Genomic DNA, 18,595 nt, shown 5'->3' on the forward strand with positions numbered 1-18,595 from the left:
TTTTACCTTTTCTCTGAATAGTCTAATTTAGATGCTAATGATGTATCACCATTCCAAAATACATTATTTCTGCATTATAATCACATTAGGCTGCTTGCTATTGGACCTGGTAGCATCAATCACATTCGCCATTAAACATGATGTGTAATACCTCTCAGCACGGCTCCTGTTGGAAGTTGGTGAGAAACATTGATCTGTGTCAGCTGATGCTAGAAGTTTCACAAATTCAGCAAAGTGAGACACAGTTTTGTAATAGCCACAGTTTTGACAGACTTTGTGGCTTCATTGCTTGAATAACAGAATCACTTCTATAGCTCTTAACAGAAGCACAACAGCAGCAATGTTTTAGGTGTATATAGAAACCACTTTTGTGTTTTAATGTTGTGATTCTGCATAAAAGCATTTTTTGTATCCAGAATGTCTTTAGTTAGGTTAATAATGATGATACAGTATACTTGAGTGAATTTGTGCATGTAGGAAACTTGTGTTATCCCATACATAGTTTTTGAAAATGCTTGGTATACCTAATCTTTTTAAAAAAGAAGTTTAGTTTTTCATTAGAGTTAATGAGAAAAGGAAATGGCTTCTAAATCTCAGGTGGTCTTAGCATGTGCTTAGATTAAGTAACAGGTGACAAGCAAAGGCTGATTTTTATTACTCATTAATTTTTCATTATGTGTCAAATCTAGCAACAGCCCACCGTACTTTAGTAAGTTACAATGACTAGAAGGTTGTAATGGGGCCAGAGAGGCTAAGTTTCAGATTTCTCCTAAGCTATTGATTTAGTGAGTCAGGTAGTTTAGTTTTAGTTTTCATTCTGCAAAGTAATTTTCATGTATTTACTGTAGTGTGGATAAACCAAATAAGCTTTATACCATAAAAACAATGTATGCCTTGGTATGTTATTATTAGTAGTTTATGTATCACATTTATTATGCTACCCTTTCCCACGTGGCACATAAGATGGTCTGCACAGAATTTTAAAAGAATTGGTTATGTAGGATTTTTGATATTTAAAACTGATACTTAAAACATTAAGTTTTTTATTGAAATATTGTGTCTTGCCAAAAGCTATTCCAGAAGTTTCAAAGGCTCAGTATTTTTATTCCAGGAGTCCCTAACCTTTAGAGTTCTGACACAGGATGGTGGCACACCCACAAAATGGCTGCCATGATAGATGGACACACCCACAGAAAAAGCCATCTGTATGCCACACATGGTCATCAGTCACCATCCTACCCTTACTCCCTATTTCTATTATGTTCCAGTCAGTATTAACCTGAGTATTAACTTGTCCTGAATTGGAAGCTCCCCAGCTCCTGTCTGCTTTCCCCTGGGATTAGTTTAATAGTTGCTTTGCCACCTTTCTTGATATTGGTTGCCAGCAGTTTGGTTCCCTTTTGGTTCAAGTGAAACCCATCTCTTTTGTACAGGTTCAGCTTGTTCCAGAAAGTTCTTCAGTGCCTAACAAATCCAAATTCTTCCTCCGGGCACCACTTTCACATCCACACATGTGGAGCCTCCTGATCTGTGACTGTCTGGCTAGTCCTACACATAAAACTGACTGCACTTCTGAAAATCCTGCCTTTGTTCTTATGAGAGGATCATAGAATCATAGAGTTGGAAGAAACCTTACAGGCCATCTAGTTCAACTCCTTGCTCAATGCAGGATCAACCTAAAGTATCCATGAAAATTATCTGTCCAGCCACTGTTTCAAGACTGCCAGTGAGGGGGAGCACACCACATCTTTAGGCAGCCCATTCCACTGCTGAACTACTCTGACTCTGAACATTTCCCTGCTGATATCTAGCTGGTACCATTCTACACATAGTTTAAAGCCATTACTGCTGGTTCCTATCCTCTACTGCCAACAGGAACTGCTCCCTGCCCTCCTCGAAGTGACAACCTTTCAAATAAGCTATATTTTGTATAGAGAATACTTCCCAACTGGTGTGATATTTAACCCTAGAATGGCAAACAGTTTAATATTGGGAGAGGGAGAGATAGTGGCTGGGTTTTTGAGCTGGGTTTTTTGTGCCCCACTTTTTACTGCCCAAAGGAGTTCCAAAACAAATTACAATCACCTACCCTTCCTCTCCCCACAACAGACTCTCTGTGAGGTAGGTGGGGCTGAGAGAACTCTGAGAAAACTGTGACTGGCCCAAGATCACCCATGCTGACTGTCTAGTAGGAGCATGCTGTGGATTGTTATTATTAATCTCTAGGTTGTGGTTGTTGATGACTTTCTCACTTATACTCAAAGTAGATTATGAAATATGAAAAACAATTAAATTAGACAGCAAAGGGCTCCAAAAATGATGTAATAGAAATAGAATTACAAAGCTGGATTCCATTGACACCTACGTGTTGGAGGATAAATTTGTGTAGTTTTGACCCTCCCCCATTGTGTCAATGGTAATTTGAATAAAACAGTACACTATGTTGATTTGTCTTTTACAGATGCTCGTGAACTAAATCTAGAAGATGCTCTTCTGCATGAAACAGGTAATGAACTAAAATATTCTGGTTTTATATTGTATTCTTCTAATCTGAATTCTGAATAATTTAAAGTCCAACCTGTATTCTACTTTTCATCTTGCGCTAGCATATGTTTGTGTTAAAGGATCCAAATGAATATATTTCAGTCATCCAGGGCTGGACATAATCAAACCAAGGGGCTTCTCTAGCAATGGTATGGTCCTGTTACGAGGGCCTTCTGTTTGGGGAGAGGGGCTACAAACAAAACAACATAATTCTTTTTTTTTTAGTGGAAGGGAGGGTCAGAATGTGAGAGAGTGAGATATAGATGTATATCACCAGGCATCTACAGCTGACTCTCTGGAGATTATTTTTATTTAAAAGGTGATGGGGAGGGGGGCATATTTCTTCATTCATAGGGACTAAGCACCTCCCTACTGAATCACTGCAGTTCTTTCATGCAGTGATTCAATGAAAGTGCTCTTAAATATGTGTAGAAGTACCTGGGGTTGGGAGAGAACTTAGCATGCGCTGGTGGAAGCTACTTGTCCTTATCATTGTTAGTGAAGGGAGTAGGTTGGCAGATAGTGCTGCATGCTGCCTGGCTAGTGTGTAAAAGCAACAGGCTGTGTCATGAACCAACAATCTCATCAGACTGCAGTGGAGACTAATGAATATTACTGTCCTATTTATTGCATTCGGATCCTGTATCATGTCTTCAGTCCACATCCCTTCACTCATGACAAGATTTGCTAATGCAAGCTTATATCCACTAGTGTTACACAAAAGCACAACTTGATTGTTAAGGTGCAGGGATTCCAGTGCTTCTTGAGCTCTGTGGCATTCTTAACTGGGCATTGCTGTAGCCAACTGATAACTACCTAACAGGATTGTCCGGAAATATCTGTGATCTGAACAGCAAATAGGATGCTGATTCCATGACAATAGTATAGTAGCAGATGTGCAGTTTTATGGATTAGACTGTGAACATTTTGTTTATTTACAGACACTTTTTCAGAACATGAAGAACAGCAAGATTATGTGGATGAACATGGTAAATTCTTATGGCTTTATGAAAGATCTATTAAGTGACTGTGCCTGTGATTGTTCATAAATTAGTTGTACTGAACTCATTTTGCATAACATTCTCATTTACTTATTTTATTCATTTATACCCTGTCTTTCTTTCCAAAGGGAGCCATTTTATCTGTAAAAACAACTCTGTGAGGAAGTTTAGGCTGAGAAAATGTGAGGCCTCATTTCCCCCCTGGGCGCTTTCAGGGCAAAAGAAAGGATTTGAACCTGGGTCTTCCAGATAGTAGTCCAAAACTCTTAACCACTATGCCATACTGGCTCTTTGGATTAAAGTGAATAATTAAGTATATAAAATAATTTTGTAGATCACACACTGCATTGTGTGGTAGCTGTATGTCCCAAGTGAAATTCCACCAGTCTGAAGTATGGGTATATACTTTGGGCGGGACTTTTAAAACCCGCTAGTCCTCCCCCCCCCCCATTGTGGTTGAAAAGATCCAGATGGTGTTTGATATTGCAGCCACATAGGAATTATGTACTTCATGATAATGTATTTCCTAATCCTAGAAAGGGGAAAGCCAAGGGATTTAAGTTTATTTTTCTCAGACTTCTCCCTTAGAACAGTTGCTAGAACTGTTTTTGCAGTCATTGGGAATGCTTTAGTCTGATCCTGCACTGAGCAAGGGGTTGGACTAGATGGCTTGTATGGCCCCTTCCAGCTCTGTGATTCTCCTCTGGCAGCTGAACCAAAGGCTACGACTATGGCATCCATAAATGAATGCACACGTGCCCCTCCTGCTCCAGTTTGAAGAAAAATTAACAACTTCGTTGGAACTCCATCCTCTTAATCTGTCGCCTAGGTTTTTAAATCACCATGATTAAATCCAATAAATTCCGTGTGCCAACTTTAACTAATGAATTGCCGCTGCTCTTTGGATAGGGCCAGAGCAGTTACTGCCATCTCAAACATTTATTGCTGCTTCTTAATCTGAAGTAAACAAAAGTTATTACTTGGTTCCTTTTTCTTTTATCACTTCATAGCTGCTGTGACACTTTCGAGCTTTTAATAGTAAATTCACTGTTTTTTTAGAAATGGAAAATGAAGATTATGTTGAAACTCAGGATACAGGTAAATCAACCTTCACCCATAGATACAGAAGAGTGTAAAATATTGACTCTGTGTTAATGGTTGTACTGTTCCTTTTGCCCACATAAATCTGCTGCAACATTTCTTATGCATAGATCATCCAAAGCAAAAGCTACAAAAATGAGTGGTTACCATTATGTCTCTTATGTTCGGTTTCTCTGCATCCAGTGGGTGAAGCTAGTTCTATGCAGACCCAAAAGAATTTGCAATCACAGTAAATAAAGAATATTTTTGGCTTGCTTCCAGTTAAGGTTAGGCATTGATATATTTACATCTGTAGTAATTATGCACTTTGAGGACCTTGGTACTTGTAAATGTGTACAAAGAAATAATTGCATTTTAAAAAGGAAAATTGCAGATTGGGAGGAAGCAAATTCAAGTAAAAACGTAGCACTAGATTCCCTCCCTTCTCCCTGTAGAGTTCAGACCTGGAAGGGCCTCTCACTGCTTTCCCCTTCCTTTTCACTTTCCCCATGCCTGGGATACTTTGGATAATACAAAGACCTGTAAAATATAGTACTCAGGTAGTCTGAAAACTTTATAATGAAACATCACCCTGTTAGACAAATAGGGAGATGTTCAGGAAACAGGCAGGGAGAGGCAGCTGTCTTATTTATTGGTTGGCTAGCTAATTGATGCCAATCCGCATGTCTGTGTAGGGCCCACAGTTGCTTCTGCAAGGTAGGGAGGCAGGGGAGGTAATGTAGGAGTGGGGGAGTTTGGGCTTACTTAGGGAGGCCTTTTATGAGTAGTGTTAGAATTCTTGGAGTAGGAAAACTTTTCTTCTTCCCAACTCTGTGGTTAGGGAGTCTGCAATGACACTTGTAGTATTCTGGTTCCTTTCCCATTTGAACCTGCAGATGTAGGATGGGACGGGGTTTCCATTACTGTTCCAAATGCATGTTAGCAAGAGCTTTGCTGTGTCCCAAATTCAGCTTCTTTTTCCTTACTGGCTCCATGCACAACTGTGAAATCCACTCTACTTGTTTTTTTTAAATAACTTGAGATTATAATACTGTTCTCCTTTCAGATGGAGAACCTGTAACTGAACATTATTATGAAGCCGTAAAAGAAGAAAACTTACAAGGTAAAAATATAATACTTATTTCAATTGGAGTGAATTGTGCGGCAACATTCAAGCTTATTTCTGGAATCAATACATATGCCCTCTACTTGGCAACTACTATTATAGTATCTCAAGTCCATTTCAACATGTAAAGACACCAGCATGGAAAGCACAGCTTTAAACACAGCATAAAATTTCTACATTATTGCAGGTGATGATTGTATGGGTTCTGGGAGACAACAGTCATTACACCCCATGCAGATATGCAAAGAGAAAGATGTATGTGCAGCTATTGCATAGTGTGATCCACACAGATTTCATGCTGTTTTCTAAACAGCCATACGTTCAATGTAGGACTATTGGTTTGGATCCTAAGCATTGTTGCCCTTTGTCTGTTATGGAGCATTCCTTTGTTGCACAGTGTTTTCTTCTGGCACTAGTGCTTCTCAGCTCATGGAAAGCTCACCAGTCTTTCATGAGCAGAATCTCCTAGCTCCAGCAGAATATGCTGCACAGCAGAGACTTCCTCCAGAATGTGCAAGTGGATCCAACCAATTATCACATGTCAAGTGGCCTGTTACATTGCCTGCATAGATAAGTAAGTATTCTGTTGATCTTTTAAGCTCTTTTTTCAAAGCCTAAGATAATTCTTTCTCATATGCCCTGTAGCAGAACCAGTTGACAGTGCTGAGCAAATAAATGAACGTGAGTATAAAAAGCTTTTCTGTTGCTTTTCTGTTACTGTTTCTGAGCAGCAATGAAATATAAAGAAAATCATACTGTTTTTCCCCATCTCCTGACAATTGTCTCAAAGACACAAGGAAGATAATTGTTAGCTTATGAAAGCATAGGTTGTATCACTAAAATACAACTCCAATAGATTAATACTACTGGAGATAAAGTATTTGGACTAGGTGATCTTTTGATGGCTGCAGTGTAACCCCTGTCAACAACTCACTAAGTTTATGGAGTAAATACTTGTCCACCAATATCTCCCCATTTATAATTCATTTTTTCCTCAGAATAGCAACCCAAAGGGTGAGTACGGAAGAATGAGGGCGGAAGATGGGGTGGGAGTGGAGAGGAGAAAATAAAGGTAACAACAAATAAGGAACACGAGGGAAACTTTTGAGGAAAGGAAAGAAGCTAGGAAAAGAAATAGCAAGGAGATTTGTTTTTTAAAAAATCATGTGCAGGCATTCATTTTATTTGAGGTGGTTAAAGTAGTAATGTTAAATTCATGCATACTTCAATTTTTTATTAGAGAGCTTATTGCAGGTGATATAACTTCCAGGGAGGGATAATTTTTCTACTTTGTTTTATTGCGGATTTTATTGTGGGGATTTTTACTGTATTACCCCCTGTACTGCATTACCCCCACAAGCCAGCTTGTCTGGGAGTGGCGGGCTATCAATCAATCAGTCTTTAATGCATGAAAATATATTTGAATACTTGGCATGTTTCCTGGGGTGCGATAAGATTTGTTAAACTCTGGTGTGTTAAGATTCGTCGAACTGAGGTGTTGAACTTGCTTGTTACAAGGGCCAGATATGACAAACTTCACTTAGTCAGGCCAGGCCATGTATACCATAAAATATGATGCCAGATAATAGAGATATGAACTTTATAAATGACATAGGGAAATCCAGCTAATGATATTATTTTTTACTCAAAATACAAACAAAAGCAATTGATTTCTAGGAGTGAGTGCAGTTGATTTACTGGGAAATTCACAAAAACCCAACAAATGTATTTCATCGTGTGCAAGGCTAGGTATTTTCCAAGGGAAAGCGGAGGGGAAGTGTCTTACATTTCCATACAAATTAGATAATTTCTGTATATATAGTACTTTTAGGAAACAAATCATCTTCCTTGCAGGAAAATAAGGTCGTTTTTCAACACCCCCTTCCCATACACCCAGCCTCAGCAGCCCAGCACAGCTATGATCTGTCTCTTGCTCTTTGTTTCTTTCTTTCCTCTTCTTACAATTGAAGATCTCAGGGAGGCACACTGGACATCCCCTTTCACTGCCCCATCCCCATCCCCACCACCAGCCTTCAAGATGGGGGGAAAGGTGGCTTTCCAGCACCAGCACAAAGAAAACTTAGAAGAGGAGATGCTTCCAAATTCTAAACTGACTTACTCCTGTGCTATGTGCAAAGTGGAGGGGCAAATACTTAGTCTCATATCTTTTAAAAACTGGTCCTGAGAAAAATCCCTCTTTAATGTATTCCTGTTTTTCACACTCTCTAAAGACCGAATGCTGCTTTAAAACATGTAGTTTCATGCTCTAAATGTTATATTTGCCATAGGTGAAGTAGATGTTCCAGAGACTGAGTCAGGTATGTATTAATGAATTGTTCGAAGATATGAACAATGCTACAATGAAGATGTAGGCTAATAAAGTTATAGTTATTTCCTCTAAAAAGTGATTTTAGGTATTAATCAAATCTGTGACACTGGTGTTAGAAGAATGCTGACAAATGATACATAAAGAACATTAAGTATTTGCAATTTAGCAGGAATTTCATCTATTTAACAAGAATAGTCATCTGGATTTAGTAATATCTTCTGTTAAGTTCAGATGCTCTAAATTGGTTTGCATGTTACTTTAACATTTATTTATGTTTCTCCATTCACATAACCATAGATCAATAAATATATATCATAATGGAATGGTTCAAGAAGATGCTCTAATTAAGGGAAAGGGACCATGGATTCTACTACTGTATTTGAAAGTATTTGAAAAGCTGTCACTTAGGCCCATTATGCATGGAATTGAAGGTCCGCATTCGGGGTGGAATGGCGGCAGCTAAAATCACCAATTATGCACGCTGCAGGCAGCAACCAGGCGCAGAGTCAATGTATGCCGCCAAAAAAGCCACGTTAGCGAGATGCGGAAGAAAGTGGAGCTTCCCGGGACCAGGGCACAACCAGAATCGGCTCCGGAGTAGCCGCATGCATAATTGGATACTCTGGGTTCTGCCGCTGTTGTGTTCCATCCCGTGCGTAAGCAGTTTGCTTCGCTTCTTCCTCCTCCACGTTCTCCATGCCGCCGTTTCAGCGGCCGTACATAATAGGCCTTAGAGAAAGACAGGGAGCTGTTCCTGTTGGCAACGGAGAATAGGACTCCCAATATTTGGTTTAAATTATAGGCAGAAAGGTATTGTTTGGATATTAGGTGAAATCAGCTGCCTAGGGAGGTGGTGAACTTCTCACTGGCAGTCTTCATGCAGCAGCTAGACAAACACTTGTCAGGGACACGTTAGTCTGTCTTGAGCCAGGAGTTGGACTAGATGGCCTGTAGAACTCCTTCCAACTCTGTGATTCTACTGCGTGCAGTATGTATCAATTACTTTTATATGTGGTATCCTACTATGCAATTTCTGCATTGTTCAGCATGTCATGTTAATATTTATGCTTTGTTTCTGTTTTCTGCTTGCTTTCAGATTTCTGCTATCTTAATTCTATTATATTGCTTATTGGATGCCCCATTCTGTTGCTTGTATTGATTTATGTTATTTCGTTTTCCTCAGGTCTCAGTGAGAAAGGAGGGCTATAAATAAGATAAATGGAAATAAATAAATATTGGTCTACATATTGAATTAAATTGTTATTGTTGAACTCTTAAAACCCAAAGTGTAATTTAAATGAAATTCTATTCTTTTTGGCAAAAAGAAATGCCGATATAATCTCTCATGTATATTAAACATTTGCTTGTTTAGTTTAAGTTATTGAAAATACAAATAAACATAAGCACATGTAGCTATAGGGTAATACGGTTCTCCAACCTTTGTTCACTGTAGATGAGGGAGAACATGAAAACAATCCCATGGATGGTCAGCCCCATGAGACAGGTTTGTAAAAGATGTGTAAAATATTTTCTTAAGCTAATCCTGTACATTTCAGTTTAATGGATGTGCACAGGATGTGACCAAATTTGGTCTACTAAAGCATAGAAAGTATTTATTTATTTTATTTTTTATTTTTTGCTTTCTGTGCATTACAATATCCTTGAATAGAACTCCGTTTATAAACAAGTTTCCTGAGAAACTGAAATGCATGCAGCAGTCCACTGGATATACAAAATTTTTAGATCTTTTCCAGAATCATTTCAGCAGGCTAGTCTAAGCATAGTGGGCAGGTAATGTCTCATGAGTTATGAATGCAGAAAGGAAGGAACTCAGAAGTTGAGCTGTACAATAAAATAATGTAAAAATGTTGATTATTTATTATAGTGCACAATTAAAAACAGAATAAAAACTTCATAAAAACTATACAGAACTAACAGCACATAAGACCAAACGCGTTTTGACCCTAATGGGTCTTCCTCAGTGGACAGAACTGTGACAATACACTCTCTCTATATAAAATATTTATACTAAATAAACTCATTATAAAGTGTAACTGAGTGGTTGAATGGGATCTGTAAATTATGGCTTCAACCAATATATGTAGATATTAGACTTTTTGGAGACCACCTCCTATGACATATGCCTAGCTAGGGTCACCACTCTTCGCTATTATATAATTCTGTGCTGAGAGTATATCTCATGTGCGTCAGAAAAAAAGGTATACCTTACAATATTCTTGAATAGAACTCCTGTTTATAAACAAGTTTCCTGAGGATGTACAGAATTTTCTGATCTTTTCATTTCAGCAGCCTAGCCTAAGCATAGTGGGCAGGTAATGTCTCATGAGTTATGAATGCAGAAAACCACCCATGAATAGGAACTCAGTTTTCTGTCTTAAGAAAATGCATAAATAGACCCTTGGCATTATCTGGAGTTCTGTTCCTGGGATCAATGTGAGTAATACCATTATGGGGAGGCAGGGAAAAGTCCCTGGTCCCTTCGCCCAACACTTACCTCACACAGAAGTGGCGACCTCACCTGTCCAACTTTAGCAACTGTCATGGCCATGCAGCAACCAGGTGTTTGAGGTTGCTGCCTGATCTGGTAACTACCACACAACAACCAGCATGGTACATTATCTTGTTGGGCTGTGGACTGCAAATAAGTGAAACTGAATCTGCAAAGGATTAGGGTCTACTGTAATTACTGATAGTATTACTTTTTATATATTTTATATTCAGATAGCACATATATTAAAATGTATAATATGTATAATGCTCCATATTAAGAGCAGAGGATAGGAAACAGTGGTTCCAGTAATGAACATTTGAAACGTGTTCAATACTCAGTATGACCATTGGTCCATTTTGTCTTATTATCTACTCTGACCGCTACCCAGCTCTCCAGGTTAATTAGGTTTTTCCCAACCTGCTACTTTGGATTGTGTGACTTGAAAATGCCAGGGATTAAACGCAGTACCTCTTCAAAACAAAGTATGGGCTCTGCTTCTGAGTTACATCCTCTCTTCTGTGCAAATGATTCTCAGGTTTTTTTTTTTTAGTGACAAACCTCCAGTGCAGAAATGGTCAGAGTTACTACATAAAACACTTCTATGTGGAACCTAGCATTCATCCTCAGTATGCATAATGACATGAGCCAATTATATATTTGTTTACTGTCAAATGTGTCAATCCTACTTAAGAATTATCCAGTGATTACTTCTTCTTTTGTAGAAGCCTTGTCATATTTGAAGAAAATTCCTATGCCAATTGATTTGGAATCACATTAATAGTTTTCTCCCCATATATAGGAGTTTAAATATGTTTTGCCCCATTCAAGTTTGGAAGGGAAACCTATCATGGTCTTGTTTTTTTCTGAGTAAAGAAAAGGTCATATGTTGTCAGATAAAGTAAAAACATTATTTAAAAGCCTATAAATTGAGTTCTTACTAAATGGTGACTTTTTAAATTACAGAAATTCCTATTCACACTGAGGGTCATTCAAAGGATGATCTAGTGGGTAAGTCAATTTACAGAGGCCCTACTCTTTTATTAAAATTTGACTCAGGTTGTTTGCAAAAGAAGTCTTGGTATTTTTTAAAAATGAAGAAGGAATGGTATATTAAGTACAGGTTGTTCCTTAAGAATATCATTTACTTGATACAGTTAAAAAAGAAAGTTTATCCAGTTTCTTGCAGTGGTTTTCTTCCATCTGAATCAGGGTTAAAGTAGAACATAAAACAAGGACAGTTTAGGGTTACAGATACCATTTTTGGTTGGTGTCTTCATACTGTAATAGGGATGGGCACAACCAGGAAAATGAACCAAAAAAAATCCACAAAACAGCATTGGCCATGGATCATGAACCAGAGGTCCAGTGAGTCACTTGCATGATTCAGTACCTGATTTCTGAGTACGTCAGTATGTGTTGGGCATGTTTGCTGTGTCCTTGTCATTTGGCTCAGCAGACATACTGGTGCACTGAGTACTGCTCAGTCTGGTGTAGTTTGGTGTAGTGGTTAGGATCTGGTATGCCGGGTTCGATTCTGCATTCCCCCACATGCAGCCAGCTGGGTGACCTTGGGCTCGCCAGGGTACTGATAAAACTGTTCTGACTGAGTAGTGATATCAGGGCTTTCTCAGCCTCATCCATCTCACAGGGTGTCTGTTGTGGGGAGAGGAAAGAGAAGGCGAATGTAAACCGCTTTGAGCCTCCTTCGGGTAGAGAAAAGCGGCATATAAGAACCAACTCTTCTTCTTCTTCTGGAAGTGGGGTGGTGATTGACTTTTGCAGCTCTGGAAACATGAATAAGTGGCCTTCAGGGCTTACTGGCAGCCTTGGCCACCAACTGGCAGCCTTGGCCACCCATTCTGTTCTATAGGAATAGAATCCTGAAGGCAGCCTCTTCTCCCAGGGCCTGGCACATGAGAGAAGAAGGCTTGTTGCAGCTGGGATCTGAGTGAGGGGGCATGCTCCCCTCCCCGTTCAGAACCTGAAGGCAGCTTGTTCTGAGTACCCAGCACCTGGGAAAGGAAGTCTTGAGCCAGCTGAAATCAGAGTGGGGAGAGGGATGTGTCCCTCTCTCTAGTCAGATCCTGAAAGCAGCTTGTTTTCTTGGATACCAGGCATCTGGCAGGAGAAGGATTGTTGCAGCTGGGATCTGAGGGGGGAAGGTGGACATGCTCCTTTCTCCACTTAGATACTGAAGGCAGCTTCTTCTCTTGGGCACCGGGCACCCAGGAACTAAAGCCTCCTATGGCTAGACCTGAGTGGGGAGGTGGAAATGTCTTCCTCCCACACTCAGTCTTGGGAGACAGGTTCTGCTCTTGGAAGCCATTTTAGAGGGCCTTTTCTCTTCCCCTCATTTTTAAGCAGGGAGAAGCAAAACAGACCACTCTGAATCTGTCTGGTTCGTTTAAGGGAGGTTGGGTTGTCTGAGATTAAGGAACACCTCAAACCTTCAACCAACCGTATATATTTGCATATAAGCCGAGTTTTTCAGCCCTTTTTTAAGCATTAGGTAGCAGGCCTCACTTTAGCCTCTGTTCTCATAGCCAGTAAACCAGATTTTGTCTCTCTTTCCCTGTTCATCTGAGTATGGATTTAAAAAAAAATAACCAGTCTGAAGATGTGATGGGTGGACAAAGGTCCCATCTCTTTCTGTCTGTCACCCATCCCTGCTTCGTGTTTGTGCAGAGTGGCTGCCAGCCAGGACACATGGAACTGGAATGTTGGAAGAGCCAGGTGGAATGGCGTAGTAGAGGCAAAAATCTTTAACAACCAGCCATTTGAGTTAGATAAAGTTTGAGCCTCTAGATTGAGATTTGCAGAGATCTCTGGAGATTGCATTGTCTCAGCGTGTAACTTTAGGATATAAGGAAATTCTGTTTTATATGACTGTATAAGAACCTGGCTTTCAAGGAAAGCAGGTTAATTTAGTGAATGCTTTTGGAGAAGACAGTAAATTTCTCAGTTCTTAGTTCCTTAGAAAAGCTGGCTATTTGGAGTTTAAAGGAAAAGCTCAACTCTTATACTATGGGATCCCTGACACTGTGGAAAAGCCAAACATTTACCACCTTAAGAGTTCAAAAAGTATGACTGGTAACTGCTCTGTATACCCAGTAATAGTCAACTAAAACATTATAACTAAACAAGGCCAACATATGATGGTGTTACACATAAAAAGTTTCAAGCCTTTTTTCCTGAAAATCCTTATCCCTGGGTTGGAAATATTTCTGCAGGTCTGGAGGTGGGACTTCAAAATCATACAATGCCTTAGAGTTCAGCCTTCAAAGGAGCCATTTTTGCCTGAAGTTGGGAGGGAGTGGTACAGCTGTGTCCCACCTATGGCCAGCCCTTACCAGCAACTGTTTGTTTTCTAAGGTGCAGACAGACAGACCAGCATCAGTCCTGTGAGTCTGGAAAATGTAGGAAGATCTAAATAAATATTTACAGCCTGAAACTGTAAATAGTGAACAAGTAAATGGCTGGAGAGACATGGGAATTGAAATGACTTTTTCTAACCTTGGCCTGGCAAATAAAAAACTAGTATAAAAACCTTACTAAGGTCAAGACTGCTGTGCACAGAGACTTCCTCTTAGGGTTGCCAGCTTCCATGTGAGGCTCTCTACCCCACCTCCCTCATGGGGAGTCTGCTATGGGGAGAGGAAGGGAAGACAATTGGAAAGTGCTTTGAGACACCTGAGGCCTGCTGGGTCACTGTGGCCCATTTCCATTTCTCTCAGACCTCTCATAGCCCTACATACCTCACAGGTTGTCTATTGTGGGGAGATGAAGGGAAAAGGTGTTTGTAAACCGCTTTGCGACTCCTTTGAGTAGTAAACAACAGGGTACAAAAATTCAGTTCTTCTTCTAAGGAGCAACCATGAAAGAAGCATGTGGGCACATAACATTTTGTCAACAGTGAAAAAATGGAGACAGAAGGAACAGGGTGGACACCTGTGTACTGTGACTACCCCATGTGTATTAGAGCAGGGGGACATTTCGGTGTTTGTGGCCTTATTCACACAAGAAGGGAAATGACACAGAACTAGGAGGAACTGGTTGCCATGTAATCTTCCCCTAAGAAGAGTTTCCAGTCTGATTTTCACTTCACATATCTGAAGACATGGCTCTGGAAAGCTTAACCACTATGCCACAATTCCTAAAGGTCAGTCCTCCCCCACACTCAGTGAACATTCCACACCACAGATTCTTGACACCCATATTTCCACACCCATGCCCTCATTTGCCACCACGCCACCACAACCTACCACACAACACACACATTGAACCCCATGCCCTTACAGACTGGACAACTCCTCCCCTTCCTTTTCCCACTGCCAAGCTCTAGCGCCCATTGTATTCTTGGATCCAACGGGCTTTGCCTCTAGTATAATTATAAATGGAAAAGGCTTGTGCACTGGAATGACAAGCATGGGCTTAATCCACAATCATCTGCCTTAAGAAAAAAAACCTTTGATTACGTATTGTAATTGCAAGAAGAGAGTCTAGCAACCTCAATTAGCTGCCATTTCTGTGTTTCGTGTCCCCGGTGATAGGCAGTCAGTTCTCTCTGTTCTGAAGTCAAAGTTTCTTAAAGATTTATTTAACTTTTTCCCTCCTCAATGGAGTTTGTCCTTTCAAAATTACATATAAACCCTTTGAACCCATGGCCAGTGCTGACTTGTGTTTTGTCTTGTATAAATCTTCCTTTTTGGTAGTGATTCCCTCTGCTAGAAGAACAACAAAACTTGAGTTTAATAGCACCTTTAAGATCAACAAAGATTTCTTCAAGACATGAGCTTTTGTTTGCAGGCATTCCATTTTGTCTGAGGAAGTGTGTCTGCACACGAAAGCTCACTCCTTGAATAAATCTTTGTTGACCTTAAAGGTTCTATTGGACTCAATTTTTGTTGTGCTACTTCAAGTGGCTACACACTTGAATCTATCTGTCTATCTATCTCTGTCGGAAGGTTAAGCAAACTACAGGCACTGCATTGTGACCCTCCTTTTATTACATTTCATACAAAGATAGTAGATTTAATGTAGAGTTCCTTTCTAAGGTGGTGTAGTATCACAATTCCACCTCAACCAAGAAATCACTCTCTCAGTATTCTTTCCACCCCTAACTTCATAACCAGAACAAACACTACATACACAATATATAAGAACATTCTTTTTTTTAGTAACTTGGTTATATGTTTCAAAGGATCAAATAAAGAGACAGCTGCATCAGTGCAGTCACTCTCCCGCTGGGTGATCTCTGCAATCCAAATAGCTTTTGATGAAGCTAAGGTCCAGTGTAGCCGAAAGCTCACTCATTAAGGCTCGGGCATCTTCAACAGCAGTCCGTATGCCAGGCTCACTCTGGAGGACATCTGCAAGGTAGCAACTTGTTCTGTTCCCTCTATGTTCATCAAGCTCTACTTAATGGACTTCAGAGGTGAAACCAGTAGGTACTGATCCTCCTCCTAGGGTAGGTGAGCTTGCCATTCTGCCATGTGGGACTGCATAGAAACCACAATGATGGAAATGGGGTTGCACTTACCTGTAACCATGGTTCAAGAGGTTTTCTGTACAGGAACACAACCCTCTCTCTTTTTCCTACTGTGGGCTGCCAAACATTCAGAGTGTCGTTATGTTGTTCCCATTAAAGTTTAAATGCTTCGTTCCCCTTCTGTTGGAAACAATGGGGGATGGGGGTCCTCCTGGTCCAATCTTTTTCAAACTTGCTCCTTCTGCAGGGTCACCAGGTTGGTTGCCACAGGGGCTGCGGTGGGTAACTGCGGCGGGCAGAGGCAGGCAGCGGTAGTAGGCAGCGGACAGAGATGAGCAGACAACAGGCGGTGCAGCCGCAGTAGCTGTTTGCAGAAGAAGGTCTCTGTGCAGCAGGGCTCTGAGCATGAGTAGGCAGTGGCGGTGTGAGACTGGTTTCTCCCTGTGGCAGAAGGCGCAAAGGGCTCTGCAGCATTGCTGGGGGCTGGGGTGGCGCAGGGCTGTCGAGGCTGAGAAGGTTGTTCTCAAAGCGCACCATCAGGCTCTGGCTGTTGATGGTGAGCGTGTCCGAGAAGGACAAGCTGCCACCCGAGTCCTCCTGCGGGGGCTTCTGCTGGCGACTGCCCACCTCCCGAGGGCCCGACAAAGGCGCCTCGCTTCCCCTCAGCTGCCACCGCCTCCACATCACCTTGAGATTGTTGTGCAAATTCCCGCGCCCCTGCCCTTGCCACCCATGCACGTGCACACACCACCTATACTGCCCACGCCATTGGGGTCATGGCGTTACTGCGGTTGAGAACTGCTGCTATAGCCCAGTAATGATAATGGTCCTGAGAGACTATAATAGAGCTGAAAAAATTCAGCATTCATGAATATTTACCATATCCATACCAATTTACCATACTAATATTCGGATTTCTGAATCTCAGGAAATACCAATAGTTTCAAGTTCAGTCTTTCCAAATCTGTATAATATACTGTGTGTGGGGTGCACTCTCCTACTCATATGTTGTAATAACAATTGAGGCTTCATCAACCTATTGTTTGGCTCTATTTTGGTCTCAATTCCTTTACTGTTTCCACTGTTTTCTTAATAGTCACTACATTTTCAGAGACATTCAATTAAACAGCAGTAGCACTTTAAAGACTAATAGTTTATTCCAGCATATATGTTTAAGAATCACAGTTTATCTCTTAAGATGCAGGAAATGATGTGAGCTACTTGTGAGTGACCTTTGACTCATGAAACTTTGTATTGGAACTGGTAGACTTCAATGAGGTACTAGACTTCTGTTTCCTGCTTAATTTTGATACAACAGTCTGTTTGTTGGAACATTTTTACATGGTAGGGGAAAAGGGAGACAGTGCTAACATAAATTTAATTAGTTGACCATAATTATTTACCAGGCTTATTTAAAGTATATCAGTATATGCTGATTGGTACTCGTGGCTAATTACTTTTTATTTATATATTTTAAATTTTACCCCCTCCCCCTCCCAGCATGCTGGCCCGGGGTGGCTTCCAACATTTAAAATTGATAACTGGTTGATAGATCGTACCAAAAGGGTAATTGTTAATTGTTCAGCATCCTCTTGGAGAAGAGTGACAAGTGGAATGCCCCAGAGATCAGTCCTGGGTCCTGTGTTGTTCAACATATTTATAAATGATTTTGATGAGGGATTAGAGGGAATACTTATTAAATTTACAGACGATACTAAATTGGGTGGGCTAAACTGAATAAAATGAAATTCAATAGGGACAAATGTAAAGTTCTGCATTTAGGTAGGAAAAATCATAGACACCAATATAGGATGGGAGACTTGTCTTGGCAGTACTATGTGTGAAAAGAATCTAGGAATCTTAGTAGACCATACATTGACATTGAGTCAGCAGTGTGACTTGGTGGCTAAAAAGGCAAATGAGATTTTGGGCTGCATCAAATGGAGTATCGTGTCCAGATCGTGGGAAGTGATGGTACCACTTCGCTCTGGTCCGGCCTCACTTGGAGTACTGTGTTCAGTTTTGGGCACCACAGTTGAACAGGGATGTAGACAAACTGAAGCATGTCTAGAGGAGGGCAACAAAGATGGTGAGGGGTTCGGAGACCAAGACGTATGAAGAAAGGTTGGGGGAGCTTGGTCTGTTTAGCCTGGAGATGAGATGACTGAGAGGGGATCTGATAACCATCTTCAAGTATTTAAAAGGCTGCCATGTAGAGGATAGTGCAGAGTTGTTGTCTCTTGCCCTGGAGGGATCGACCAGAACCAATGGGATGAAATTAATTCAGAAGAAATTCTGTCTAAACATTAGGAAGACGTTCCTGAAAATTAAAGCGGTTTCTCAGTGGAATATGCTTCCTTGGAAGGTGCAAACTTTTCCATATTTAGACATTTTTAAACAGAGATTAGATAGCCATCTGACAGAGAAGCTGATTCTAGGATGGTTCAGGGGGGTGACAGGTTACAGTAGATGAGTGATAGGGTTGTAAATGTCCTGCATAGAGCAGAGGGTTGGG

At 40.6% G+C, this 18,595-nt stretch overlaps 1 protein-coding gene across 4 annotated transcripts in view; it reads left to right on the plus strand.

Annotated features, from left to right (window-relative positions):
• Nucleotides 1–18,595, plus strand: part of ASPH (aspartate beta-hydroxylase) — a 121,803-nt gene that overhangs the window by 53,514 nt on the left and 49,694 nt on the right. For 3 of the 4 annotated variants that reach the window (XM_077352312.1, XM_077352316.1, XM_077352314.1), the window contains 8 exons: nt 2,462–2,506; nt 3,486–3,533; nt 4,605–4,643; nt 5,692–5,748; nt 6,397–6,432; nt 8,040–8,069; nt 9,534–9,584; nt 11,556–11,600. In XM_077352312.1, coding sequence (XP_077208427.1) covers nt 2,462–2,506; nt 3,486–3,533; nt 4,605–4,643; nt 5,692–5,748; nt 6,397–6,432; nt 8,040–8,069; nt 9,534–9,584; nt 11,556–11,600 — 351 coding nt within the window. The remainder of the gene's footprint in view (nt 1–2,461; nt 2,507–3,485; nt 3,534–4,604; nt 4,644–5,691; nt 5,749–6,396; nt 6,433–8,039; nt 8,070–9,533; nt 9,585–11,555; nt 11,601–18,595) is intronic. The other variant, XM_077352315.1, reaches the window with a different exon arrangement.

The sequence above is a fragment of the Paroedura picta genome, chromosome 9, assembly GCF_049243985.1.
Source record: "Paroedura picta isolate Pp20150507F chromosome 9, Ppicta_v3.0, whole genome shotgun sequence".
In the NCBI taxonomy this organism is placed as follows: domain Eukaryota; kingdom Metazoa; phylum Chordata; class Lepidosauria; order Squamata; family Gekkonidae; genus Paroedura; species Paroedura picta.